The sequence below is a fragment of the Galendromus occidentalis genome, unplaced genomic scaffold (genome assembly GCF_000255335.2).
Source record: "Galendromus occidentalis unplaced genomic scaffold, Mocc_1.1 scf7180000076870, whole genome shotgun sequence".
Lineage (NCBI taxonomy): Eukaryota > Metazoa > Arthropoda > Arachnida > Mesostigmata > Phytoseiidae > Galendromus > Galendromus occidentalis.
In genome coordinates this window covers 767,415-779,734 of record NW_003804859.1, presented here as the reverse complement: position 1 = coordinate 779,734, position 12,320 = coordinate 767,415, and the positions used below count along the sequence as shown (strand labels likewise).

Sequence of the window (12,320 nt, the reverse complement as noted above, 5' to 3'; positions counted from 1 at the left end):
GCGTGTGAAGCAGGTTTAAGAGTAGAACTCGCCAGGCGGCTATCAAATGAGCATGTTTTCAGCTCGCGGCATCTGAAGCCGATTAGTCTTGCTTCGCTCCGCTCCCTTTGATGTAGGTAGATATTCGGTTGATAAGAGCAGGAATCTGTGGGAAAAGCCGAGGAGCGGGAACTTCTCGCAGCCAGCGGCAGACTTACGAGGAACAGTAATCCACAATACTCTGTCGGTAGGGAAAGATCGGCTGCGGATCCCCGCAGACGCAGTGCTGTAATCGCGAGTTGGGAAGGCAGACGCTGTGGAATTTCGATAAAACGGACAAGTGATCAAGTACCTGGGATAACGGAATCGCTCCTGGGTACAGAACGGGAAATGGTCGCTTTCTGCTCCGTATAATGATCTCATACGTGGTTCGATTTCTCGAACTTTTCCCGGATGATCTTCCGATATTGTCCCAGACCACTCCCTTCATGGGCTCGTCGGCTTCGCTCTAAAGCACGAAAAGTTCGCTGAGGCGCAACATGGTTCTCTCGTCGATGACGAGAGACGCGTGGTCGGGTCGAATGCAACGTTCGCACTCACGAACCTGGGATCAAAGAATTTCACAATATCGATCCGCCGTCATGAGGAATAATTCAACGACGGCCTGGGGCGCGCCGACTGTCGAGCTGTCGCCGAAGAAGAGAATTCCTCATCGCGATGGAGTCGACTCTCGATCTCCTTCTAACATGAGATCCTCTAGCCCCCAGCAGAAAGTGGTGAAGTACCCGAGACGAAGTCCACGATTCAGCGATGCGGGTGGAGTTCGGCTTCGAAGAGCCCTCACTCCCTCAGGGATCGTGTCGACGAGGCGCGCGCACTCTGAGCAAGATCCCCTGAGTCGCACGAATTCGCTCTATAACGGTGTCCCTCCTTCGGATTCAAGATGCGAACCCGCTCGAGCGCGCTTTCCGGCCTCTGATACGTGTTGCCGCTCAAGGAGCGATCCAACCCTTTCCAGAAGATCGATACCGGCTGCTTACCAAGTGCATTAGTCGTTTTTGCTCACATCGAGCGTTTTTCCCCCTCGACATTGTGAGCGGTATCGCACAAAAATCGTCACCGGTTCGCTCCATCCATGCGTTGCTGCTGAGATTCTTCCTCGCTCGCTCGCTGACTGACCGACGGGCGGGGAGCGGAAACGACATTGGAGTGTAAGTTTCTCCGCGGAAGGAAAATCAATTATTCTCGAAACGAAAGCCAGTTCCCCCTCTGACTCACGCAGCCCCATCGCTAACTGCAACGACTGGTCGGAGAATAAATTGAGACGGAGAAGACGAAGGGGAGATCATGACAACGGAAACCAGTCCTCAAGAGTTCTCCTCGTTCCAGCTCCTTGTCGTCGCTTCAGATGTTAACGGAGAGCGGGGAAACTGATCGAGGGACAAACATCTTCCTTTGCTCGGCTCGTTCATCGTGAGCGACTCCCGAAGAACTACGAAACTAAGCAACACCGCGGAGGACTCGGCGATCGATTCGAATGAATGGATGGATGAATCGTTTTCAAGCGGACTCCATGCGACGTTTATTTTCTCGCTCCCACGACTTTATGAGGGTCCTCGATGTCAAGGAGCTCCGTAGCTCTCGGCGAGTCGAGATTGCGTTTCGGGGCATGGTGCACATCAATTCCGACCGGGGACTGAACTCGATGGCTCTTCTCTGGGTGAGCAACTCAAATTAACTGGTTTCCACGGTCGGAATCATCGTGGATAAATGACGTGAAACGTCTTTAAAAAAGTTGGCCTAGTATTTCACCAAAAGTGTGACGAAACTTGTCCATTTTCTACGCCCTGCAGCTCCGTGCCTTCTTCACCGATCGACACCCGGTTGGTGTCTTCAGATAGCAAATTTGCGGCGCATCAATTTCATATACTTCCTACGGAATTCCCTCACGCACAGATCAACTCCTGGAGGCGAGAATGACACCCAATGCGCCCTATTCGCCCGTGATCACGGTTGCTCCTGGGAGAGGGCGATTTCAAATTTCCAGAGCGCGCGTAACGACCCAATGGCTAGCAACGCAATTCCGCATCCACCTCTTTCAAAACTCAGAAGAAGATATTTTCCACTCAGAAGAAGATATATTCCACTCAGAAGAAGATGTTTTCCACTCAGAAGAAGACATTTTCCACTCAGAAGAAGATATTTTCCCAGCTTCGGTGAAGAGTTCGACTTCACTCGTGATAATGAGACCTAAAAGTACGAGCTGAGTTTAAAGAGATAATGACGATGCTCGAGTCTTACGAATGGCGGAATGGCCATTCCGAAGACGTTTAACGTCCTCTACACGGTAGTGGCTCTGCTGCTACCTCAGAATTTGTTTTTAGTCCGGTGCAGAAAGTGAAAATTCTCAGGACAGACTCAATCTCATCGAGTGGGGGTAGTTCGATGCTCCGCGGGTGGACAGGGCGAGATTTCTCGGGATCAAGGCTAATCTTCCAGTCCCATCCTACCTTATCTGCCGGTTCATCCTCTGTTCTGTCCTAATTATTTGTTCTATCCCACTGTTCCCTCGCGACTGGATGTTCGGAAGCCTCGAAGCGAGAGGACAGGAACCAATTGGACATAATGCCCGGTGCAACGAAGCTCATACACAATCGAGAGCAGTCACTGAGTGTCGCGGCAAAAGAACTCCCGGCTCACATGTATTGACTGTCGAAGCTTGGCAACCTACTCAAGGCAACTTGTCCACCCCTATGTTTGCTACCATCAGCACTTGGAGTATTTCGATCTCGTCCTGTTCGAGAGGGTTTGTAGCACTGTAGCTGATCCTGACGGGAGAATAGGGCGGACTCTGAGAATCCCAAGACGACTGAATAAGCTGATGAGACTTCGCTGAGTGTGTGGGTTAGCAATTTTTGGGAGACCGAAAGTGACAAGTTGTTAGTACCGAAGCTACATTGTGAGTTCGCGCTCCGAAACCCGTACGATCGACTCCGACACGGATATCAAGCTTCGACGGATCTGATGAGGTTACGATCGTCCGCCTTTGCGAATGGCTCACCGGGAGGATGCTGGGCCGAGCGTCTAGGACTCAAATCTGAGGACTGAGGAAGAGCCTGGAGTGCCTGTATGGCATCAGAGATCGTAGATGCGTGCACGAGCGGCATCAGAGAGCATTGAATGTGTCCGTTTGGTTTCAGCCTCATTTATTTTTGCCTTATCAGACCACGCTGTTCCGAAATGTTCTCACTTCGTTCATATTTTCACTCTCATCTCTTTCATACGGGAGTCAGTCACACTCGATAGGTTATCAGATGAATGGAATGCCAGCATCGGGAGGAATTAATTTACAGAAACCTTTCTTCGAATATATTTACAGCGGGCTGTTGAGAATGCTCGAGAATTGTCAGGGAGACGTGTATTCGCTGTTTCGCAAATAATCGCTCACTCGGTAATGAATCCGACAAATAGACGACCGAAACCGTCGAGTTTGGATGTGATTACAGCTCTGTACTTCTTCCCGACTTCAAGCTCCGCGTTAAAGTCCACCGTGGCGACGTGGGCCGGTAGCTGACAAAAGCACCGCGGCAGCTCTCGGATATTCGTTCTCGGAACGAAATCAAAAATAGCGTAATCGACATACTCAACGTGAACGAGCTGCTCGTCGACTTCATGGACCAGAGCCCGAGACCAGAAGTGTCCCTCTCCGCCGTACGAGGCCAGCAAGTAATCTCCAACGTCAACCGATGAAACTGCGCGATACTTCAACGAGAAACTCTGGAGCTTGCTCTCGAGAGCTCTCAGATTGTGTTCAGTGTCCGCGCGGCGAACGGTTACGGTTTTCTTGTTCGGCAGGTCGATGACCTCGATCTCACAAGCGCCGAGGATGAGCGCCTGCGGGACTTTCGGTTTCGAAAGAGTCAACTTCTCTTCAACTGAGGGAATAGCGGCTTTGATCGGAGCCATCTGGACTGGGGCCAGGAGCCCAGGAGCCTGTGGGTACCGATCCTGATAGCGCTGCGCCGAATAATATTCCTGATGGTCTTGTTCCTGAGGTTGATATTCTAGATAGTCTTGCTCCTGAGCTTGATATTCTTGAGGGTCTTGTTCCTGAGCTTGATATTCTTGACAGACTTGTTCCTGAGCTTGATATTCTTGATAGACTTGCTCCTGAGGTTGGTATTCTTGATAGACTTGCTCCTGAGGTCGGTATTCTTGATAGACTTGCTCCTGAGGTTGGTATTCTTGAGGGTCTTGCTCCTGAGGTTGGTATTCTTGATAGTCTTGTTCCTGAGCTTGATATTCTTGATGGCTGTTCTCCTGAGAGGGATATCCCTGCGGATAATGTTCTTGAGGAACATATTCCCGATGGTTTCCTTCATCGGCTATCTGTCCCTGAATCATATCCTGACCTTCCTCGACCGCTTCGCTTTCATGATCCCTCGGCGAAGGGGCAGCGCTGGGAGCAGCCGCTGCAGGAACATGAAGGACACCGGTCGGCGGAGGCTCACGTTTCGACAGAGTTTCCATTTTCACAGATTCTCTACCGAAATCGAATGCTTCCACCTTCGAGTACTCTCGTCTTTCTGGATCTCCGCTCGGCATCAGGCTCCCGAAAAGGTGCGTCTCGCCATGGACAGCGACGAGCTCGATGTCCTTAAGGGTCCGGGTCTCACCGGTGGCGACGGCAGCCGCCTCTCGGAGCAGAATGCGAACCGCCATGCGCGGCTGTTTCTCGAGCTCAGCGCTCAACGGTCGCATCTCGGATGGATGCGCGAAATCTTTGGTTCCAATGTCGAGCAGAAGGACCGGGAACCGTAAGCGGCAATCGACGCTGAGGACGACGGCTCTCACAAACATGTCTTCTACGTTTACGGCAACATGGCTGCCGACGGTTAGCTGATCGATCTTTAGCGGAGGGCTCTCGCTCAGAGACGCCAGAATGTTCCGGTGCATCGTCCATAGCAGATCCTTCTTGTACTTCGTCAGTTGACCATTGACGCACTGATCTTCGATGTAGGTCACAAAAACCTCTTCTTCGGACGCGATCGTATCAACCGGGAGCGAACTCATCTCGGGGTCTGCAAGGAAGTATTTTGAGATTCCGAAAAGCCTCTCTGACTTTCTCCGTACAGCAGGAAGGAGAGAATGATCGTTCCCTCGAGCCCGATCCCCGTCATATTCGATTCGAGGAATTTTGATTCTTCGAGGCTCTATCGGGATATTAAGGTGTCTCGAAGATGATCATTCTAGACACGTTTATATCCCCATGAAGAAGAAAGTACGAGCAATACATATAAGCACGTCGATGGATCATTCAATTATCATCGCAGGTCGCGTACGACAAGTGAAATGTTCGGAGAATGTGTTCGCAATTCATTGATGTAGCCCAAGAGCTCCGCGCCGCCTTGAACTTTGCCATCCTCAAGCCGCAATTCCGTACGCTTCGAAGCTATCCCTATGAACAACAGTCGATCCCTTGGCTTCCTAAGTAAAGAATAGCTCGGAGCAGGAGTATAACTCTCTCCCAGCTTGACAATATTCGGCTCAGAGCCTCTTCTCGTTGGTTTTCGCTATTTCAAGCGGAGAGCCCGAGGAAGAGAGGAATGCGGAAATTATGAGATTCACGGGAAAAAAACTCGAACCCCTCCATGGGACCTCCGAAACGATCACCGGATAACGTTCCAGGTTAGGTATCCGAAGATTCCGCTCGATGATTGTCCACAGAGTCACCTTGAGCTTACGTTTCGAAAATTCAAATGAAGAATAAGCGGCAACCACTCACTGTGAACAACTAAGTCCTCTCAGTCTAGGTGTCTCAAATCACCGAAATCGATACCGCTTTCAACGTTCTACCCATGGGAATCGATAAAGTCCAAACGATTCTCTGCCAAACGAAATCCATGACGTGAGAAGTTTCGAGAATATTCATCTCGCTGCTTCCCTGCTTCAAGTATGGATCCCCCGTTTCTTGAGACCACGCACAATCCTTTCCGCCGAAAAACACCCGACTGAGGCAGGAGCCCGGACGGAGCATCTTACCCCAAGCTGGAAAGGAAGCCAGCCGTCTCATCAGATCTGCTCCCGCAGAATAGCGGCGAAGACTCCAACCAACACTTACTATAGGAGCAGAATCACGACTTGCAAGGGAAAAATACGTACCGTACACCTGCGGGAGTCGGCGAGTCGTTCTCAAAGGACTTATTCTCCAATCCGAGCTCCTGAGAAGAGCTTGATGCTTCAGGGACAAGAAAGGCACGGATCCCAGAACAGGAAAATCTCACGCGGCTACCTGGACTACCACGCCAACGACATGAATTTTCTTTGTGCGAGAAACGTTTCGAATAAGCATCGCGCGGTGAAGCAGGTTCCGTAGAGATGTTCAAATTCGATCCGAGGAAACAGCAGCGCCCTCTACAAACACTCCGTCAGCTGGGGAGAATGTTCCACGCGCACCGTCACCGCGCGGTGTAGATTCGGTCTTGTTTTCCCGCTCTGCGGATTTCCGAGCCCAATGCCGAGAATGGCTGGGATAATACTCCTGTGAAGTTTGTAGAAGAGGGCAAGAGAAGAAGAGAAAATGTCCGCCCTCGCCTCCAGCCTGAGTGCCACGACCAGGCTGGGCACGAAGAGTGCGAAACGCTTAGTACAGACGTGAGTCCCAATCGTCTGTTCCGGTTGTCAAGATGAATCTTCAATTCGGGATTTTCTTGTGGTATGGAGCTCACCGGAGTCGGTTTCCGATTTCCAATTCGAAATTCTAGACCGGTTCGGCAAGCAGGGAGGTTCAGACCGTTTGTGGAGAAGGAGATTCCAGTCAAAGAAACCATGCTCCGGCCAAAGAAAAGAGTTCGCTGTTACCTCTGGGGTGGCACCCTCAGCGGCGCTTTGGGACGAGACAAGTTCGTAAGTTTCGCGAAACCCCAAGATTCTTCAGTGTCTCAGATACACCGCGGTCATTTTTTCTTGCTAACTGAGCGATGCCATCCGGTCTAGCTCCCCTGCGCTAGACAACAGGGGATTCGCAGATCTATGGGGGACCCTCCGGGGCGTCAACACGAACCTAGTCTGAGTCCGGTTCTCGAAGCTCTCGCGTTTCAGCGTGAGGCGCGAGCCAACACAAAAGACTCCATTGAGCACGGAGCATAGAGAGGATCTTACTTTTCTGACTATCTGATCCTAACCGTTGATGGATTGCTCGTATTATCATTCATCGTAGGGGAGAAATCTTCAGGGTGTCTGACGTTTGTCTCGAAAGTGCGAAATACCCCGCAGCATCGATTTTTTTCCTGGACTCCAGCCGGATCCCAAGCTTACAGTTTTTGACCATGCATTCTGTTTCAAGGTGCGGCCTTTGGGCGTGACAATCGATAGGGTGAGCCACCATTGCAGCTATCCGTCCAAGATTGGCTTCAGTGAGAATCACATGATGAAAGATATCGCGTGCGGATACGGTTTCACTATATTCGCCGCTCGTCATGATGAAAGACTCAATGATTTCGAGGTGAGGACTCCTCTCTATTTCCGGGACTGTCAAGTCCAATTCGGTGAATAGTTGGTGGCCTGATGGAGGATCGATTATAGACGACAATTCAATTCCACAGCTGTTCGGTACCGGCATCAACTCCGACTCCCAATTGGGTAGTCAGAAAGCTGACAATAAAGCCGATATGAGATTGTTGACCGAACCCGTGCCGATAAGGTTCCCGACCCACGAGAACGGAAGGCGCATTCATGTACGGAAGGTTGCGGCCGGTAGAGCCCATACCATTGCGGTCACGGATCAAGGGATCGCATACGGACTAGGTGAGATCGTGTCCCCATCGTTGCTCGCACGTATGCCGATAGACGTCGCGACGTCATCATCCATCGTTTGCGAAACCCACTCATGCGGGGATCCGACACGAAAAATTCCAGGCAACAACAGTCTTGGCCAGTGTGGAAGAGAAATCGATCCGGACGAGGTTTATTTCGGAAGAGATCTGGTTCGACGGATCAGAGTTCCTGGCAAAGTCGCTGAAGTCGTTTGTGGACTCGATCATACACTGTTCCTCACCGAGAGCGGCGAGGTTTACGCCTGCGGCTGGGGCGCCGACGGACAAACCGGTCTTGGACACTATGGGAACACTGGCGTGCCGCAAAAAGTTCAAGGAGACATCGAAGGCGTCCGTATAGTGGAACTCGCCACTCGGGGAGATTGTTCTCTGGCTGTGAGCTCTTCGGGCGATGTGTTCGGTTGGGGCAATAACGAGTACGGACAGCTCTTGGGGGAGAAAGGTGAATCTCAGCGACATACACCGAAGCACATACGCTTCAACAAACGGATCAAGAAAGTTGCCGCCGGCGGCAGCTCGTGTCTCGCCTCGGATGGTGAGTCCTTCTCTGTCCGACTCCACTATGGAATCGAATTTCAAGGAGCAGTTTTTATACGCGATCAAGCTCCAGATGACCTCGGTCCGGGTTCTCTATCGAAATCAGCCGTCCGGACCGAGTCCCTTAATCGAATAAGCATCGGTCGCGGATTCGCCGGTGGTTCGCGTATTGGTTGGCTTCTCGATGACTAGGACTCCTGTTAGGGCAAGGGCATCACCGCAATCAGTTGAATGAGTTTCAGACTACTCGAAGGAGTATCAAACAGTCAGTTTCCGACAGAAAAAAGCTCCAATACGAATCTAGGACTCGACTTCAGTCCATTAGGCGTAGAACGGATGGATAACTTCTAGCTTTTCGTTTTTTTCCTTCTTTCCACAGAAGAGGGTCGCGTCTACTGTTGGGGCTATGGAATTCTGGGTCTAGGACCCGCGGTTGGACACAGTTCTTCGCCGAAGCAGATACCAGCGGCCCTTTTCGGGGCCACAGAGCTCTCACCGAACACTCGGGTGGTCTCGCTAGCGAGCGGGCTGAATGATTTCGCTGCTATCAACGATCAGGGTCACTTGTTCACTTGGGGTCGGAACCAAAATGGATGCCTTGGGCTCGGACATGAGAAGAATCAGATGTTCCCTCTGAAGGTGAGTGTCACCCGCAGACTCCTACCTGGAATCAAAGGGATCTCATTCGTTGTCGGAGAATATGCGATCGGCGTCAAGCTCGAGCGGCCGATGGGAACTAGAGGCGGACTCGCACGCAGGGGATTCGAGAGTGGATCCCAGATTACTGAAGCAGCCCCGAAAATACCCGATGAATGATTCATATTTTCGAATTCAATCTTTCTATTCTCCGTCATGGGTAATAATGAGCTGCGCCTGATTGCTTTTCCAGGTTAATATCGCCGTGAGGGTCGCCAAGGTGTCGATAGGCGTAGACCACATGGCTGCGATAACTCAATCCTACTGCTGAGGGGAGACGAGACTGCTTTAACGGAAAGCTCTCGTGAATATCCATGAGGACCACGATTCCATCCATCCAATGTAATCGTCGAATAAAAGCATACTTGTACATGAACGAGGTTCATACCTTTATGCCGATGGAATGAGACATCTTCGATAGCTGTGGTCTGTGGCCAAGACCCGTCGGCTTTCTGAGAAATGTGGCTCTTTAGACATTCGTCAATCAAAACATGCAGAGGGAGCAATTGAATAATTCCGGAGGGATCCGGGCATCATCGATTGACCGACCGACTATCATGTACCGCCTCCTCGAGAAAGGCCTAAGGAATAAGCTTCACAGTATATTACGTCAGTCACATCTACTCAGTCGCACCGAACCGGTTATATCCGCGAAGCTGGGTTTACGATGTACCTATGCCTAGATATTCATCATACGTAGTCTGTGCCCTCCGGAATGTACGGAGGTTTTCGACCTTCTCCAGCAGGTTGAGAGTCTGCAAGCAGCCTCCATCCACGTAGACGACGACTCAAGATTCCGATATCCTCCGGAGACCCGTCGGGAAAGGAGAGAATCCATAGATGCAATCAAGACTTCCTACAACGAACAAGAATCGAGATGGACGGAGAGTCGCAGCTCATGCTATAAATATATTCCCTGTCCATCAAAGCTTCGAATGTTCGATTCTCGCCTCGTTTAGGACACATCGTCCGGCCCATCGCGCGCCAACAGATGATTTGAATTTTCCAAAGATGGCTGCCTCTAGTCCCTCTCTTCTCGCGCTCGCGATATCCCCTCTCGACTCTCGAGCCGACAACTGAGCTGACGGAGAACAACACAGCGGTAACTTCAGTGCCTTAGTGAAAAAGTGTTCTGTCGGGGACGGAACGTGTGAGGACTCTGGAATTTACCGGTCGGGAGTGCGGACCTTCTTCCTGGAATACCTCCTGGTGTGCGAAAAATCGGCAATGGAAGTTATCAAGAGCAAGGAGGACTTCGAGAAAGCTTCGACCAATTCTCTGAAGTGCGTTGTCTTCTCAATTCTGCGACTTTATCGATCCCCTTCATCTTACAGCAGCTCCGCTAATTCTATTCTTCAATGGGAGTCGATCGTCGGATGCCGATTCTCGAAACATTCAGACTGAGATCGATCCTAACGGATAGAGAAACTTTTTCAGAGGTTTCCTCGTTGTTCATTTCTTCGCCGCTTCATGGTCGCCCGAGTGCACTCAGATGGAGGATGTCATTAAGGAAATTGCGGCTGATCACCCGAAAACCAAGTTCTTCAGGGTGATTATCGGGAGCACGAAAGACAAAATTCCCATAGAATCACTGCGCCGAAATTCTAACATCTATCGAAATTTCTCGACAGATCGAAGCTGAGGAGTTGGAGGCGATCTCACAGCAATACGGGATTACTGCCGTGCCGGAGTTCGTATTCCTGCTGGGCAAGGCTACACAAGAGAAAATGCGAGGAGCTGATCCGTCAAGCTTCATGCACAAGGTCCGAGAACTTGAGAAGAAAGCCGAAACTGCCTGCCTGGGAGACGAAGCGACGAAGGTGAGTCACCGTCTCGTCGAGCGATCGAAGTCCTGAACGCATCGTGCCATGAAACTCCAGCCTGGGATTTCTAGTCAAGGGAACGTATCGTTGCAGTCCGCGTCCTCGAGCGCCGAATCGCTCGACACACGTCTCCGGAAGCTCATAGATTCGAAGAAAGTGATGATTTTCATGAAGGGTGACCCGAACCAGCCTCGATGTGGATTCAGCCGGAAGGCCATCGAAATGTTGAAGAAGCACAGCGTAGAGTTCGGTTATTTCGATATCCTGACCGACAATGATGTCCGTGAAGGACTCAAGAAATACTCGAATTGGCCCTCATATCCCCAACTCTACGTCAAAGGTGAGACCACCGCTCCCGCGCATCTTTCGCTGACTATCAAATGAATGATGAGTCTGTATACGCGAAATAGATCGGCATCCTCAATCATTCGGGAAATTTGATTTCAGGTGATCTCGTGGGCGGAGTCGACATCATGGCGCAGCTAGAGGAAGAGGGTAGCCTGAAGGGAGTTCTCGAAGGATCAGCGTGAAATCTGATCGCTCTAATTCGAGCGTCTGGAGTTCCGCACCGGAGTCTCTAGCTCAGGATTGAAGAGAGAAAGTCAAACGATAGAGCCTTATCCACGCATCAATACCTCGATCGATACCTAGCTCGCTTTTCGCCGAGTCTTAAAGAGCCGTAGATTTCTCAGAGGCGTCTCCGAGTCGAAGAATACATTCCCATGCATCGACGTATCGGTCGAAGTTGTTCGTCATAGGAGTTCTTGGCAATGGACCAGGAAGTGTTCCGTGAAATAAACCTCGGGGCTTCATTGCGAGAAACCTTTAAACTTATCATGGAGAGTTCTAGTCGGATTCGATGCTTCACTGTCATCCCTTTCGATCCCCCAGCACTACATCGAGTACATAAGACTAATTGAGCTTCGGCTGAGTTATCGCCGAGCGTTCCAGGACGCACCAAGTCCCTCCTGGGACATTTCACCTGGGTATTTCGGCGTCAAAATAGAAGTTGGAGACGATGAATGAAGTTGGGCTGGCCTCGAACATCAAGAGATATATGCCCAAATTTTCTCTCTAGCCTCTACTATGTCTCAAGGCTGACGAATTCGCCTCCGCATTGGGGAAGGGGAGGAAGATATCGGGATGGTTGCGAAGCAGGACCAGCGGGTGTGGTGGAACTGCTGCGCTCGAGGTGTTTACTGAGATTTAGCTGATTTAAGCGTCGATTTGCTCGACCGATCGCTCCCGAGTCAAAGATATGGTCGCGTACGAATTTTCTCCTCACGCTCGACAGCGTCGAGTAAGGTTCTTTGAAGTGCGTCCAGAAATTCCACAGATCAAGCGCATGGCGCAAAGCTCGGAGAACGCGGCAAGGCCTCAGAGATCGCTTTATTCCTGTGGATCAAGGATATCCAATGGATTTTCGGAAAGCCGGTGCAATGCGCATTAG

General features: G+C 50.9%; 2 protein-coding genes across 2 annotated transcripts; both read left to right on the top strand.

Annotated features, from left to right (window-relative positions):
• Nucleotides 1-6,413: 6,413 nt before the first annotated feature.
• On the top strand, nucleotides 6,414-9,361 carry LOC100899597 (RCC1-like G exchanging factor-like protein). The gene is made up of 7 exons (XM_003740250.1): nucleotides 6,414-6,633; nucleotides 6,744-6,885; nucleotides 7,325-7,483; nucleotides 7,584-7,785; nucleotides 7,897-8,349; nucleotides 8,731-8,990; nucleotides 9,241-9,361. Exons 1-7 carry the CDS (start codon nucleotides 6,560-6,562, stop codon nucleotides 9,316-9,318), a joined length of 1,368 nt encoding a protein of 455 aa, XP_003740298.1. The 5' UTR covers nucleotides 6,414-6,559; the 3' UTR covers nucleotides 9,319-9,361.
• A 745-nt stretch (nucleotides 9,362-10,106) lies between these two features.
• Nucleotides 10,107-11,694, top strand: LOC100904120 (monothiol glutaredoxin-S11). Its single transcript, XM_018638304.1, has 5 exons — nucleotides 10,107-10,330; nucleotides 10,485-10,596; nucleotides 10,679-10,867; nucleotides 10,964-11,210; nucleotides 11,318-11,694. The coding sequence occupies exons 1-5, from the start codon at nucleotides 10,275-10,277 to the stop codon at nucleotides 11,398-11,400; spliced, it is 687 nt and encodes a 228-aa protein (XP_018493820.1). The 5' UTR covers nucleotides 10,107-10,274; the 3' UTR covers nucleotides 11,401-11,694.
• The last annotated feature ends 626 nt before the right edge of the window (nucleotides 11,695-12,320 follow it).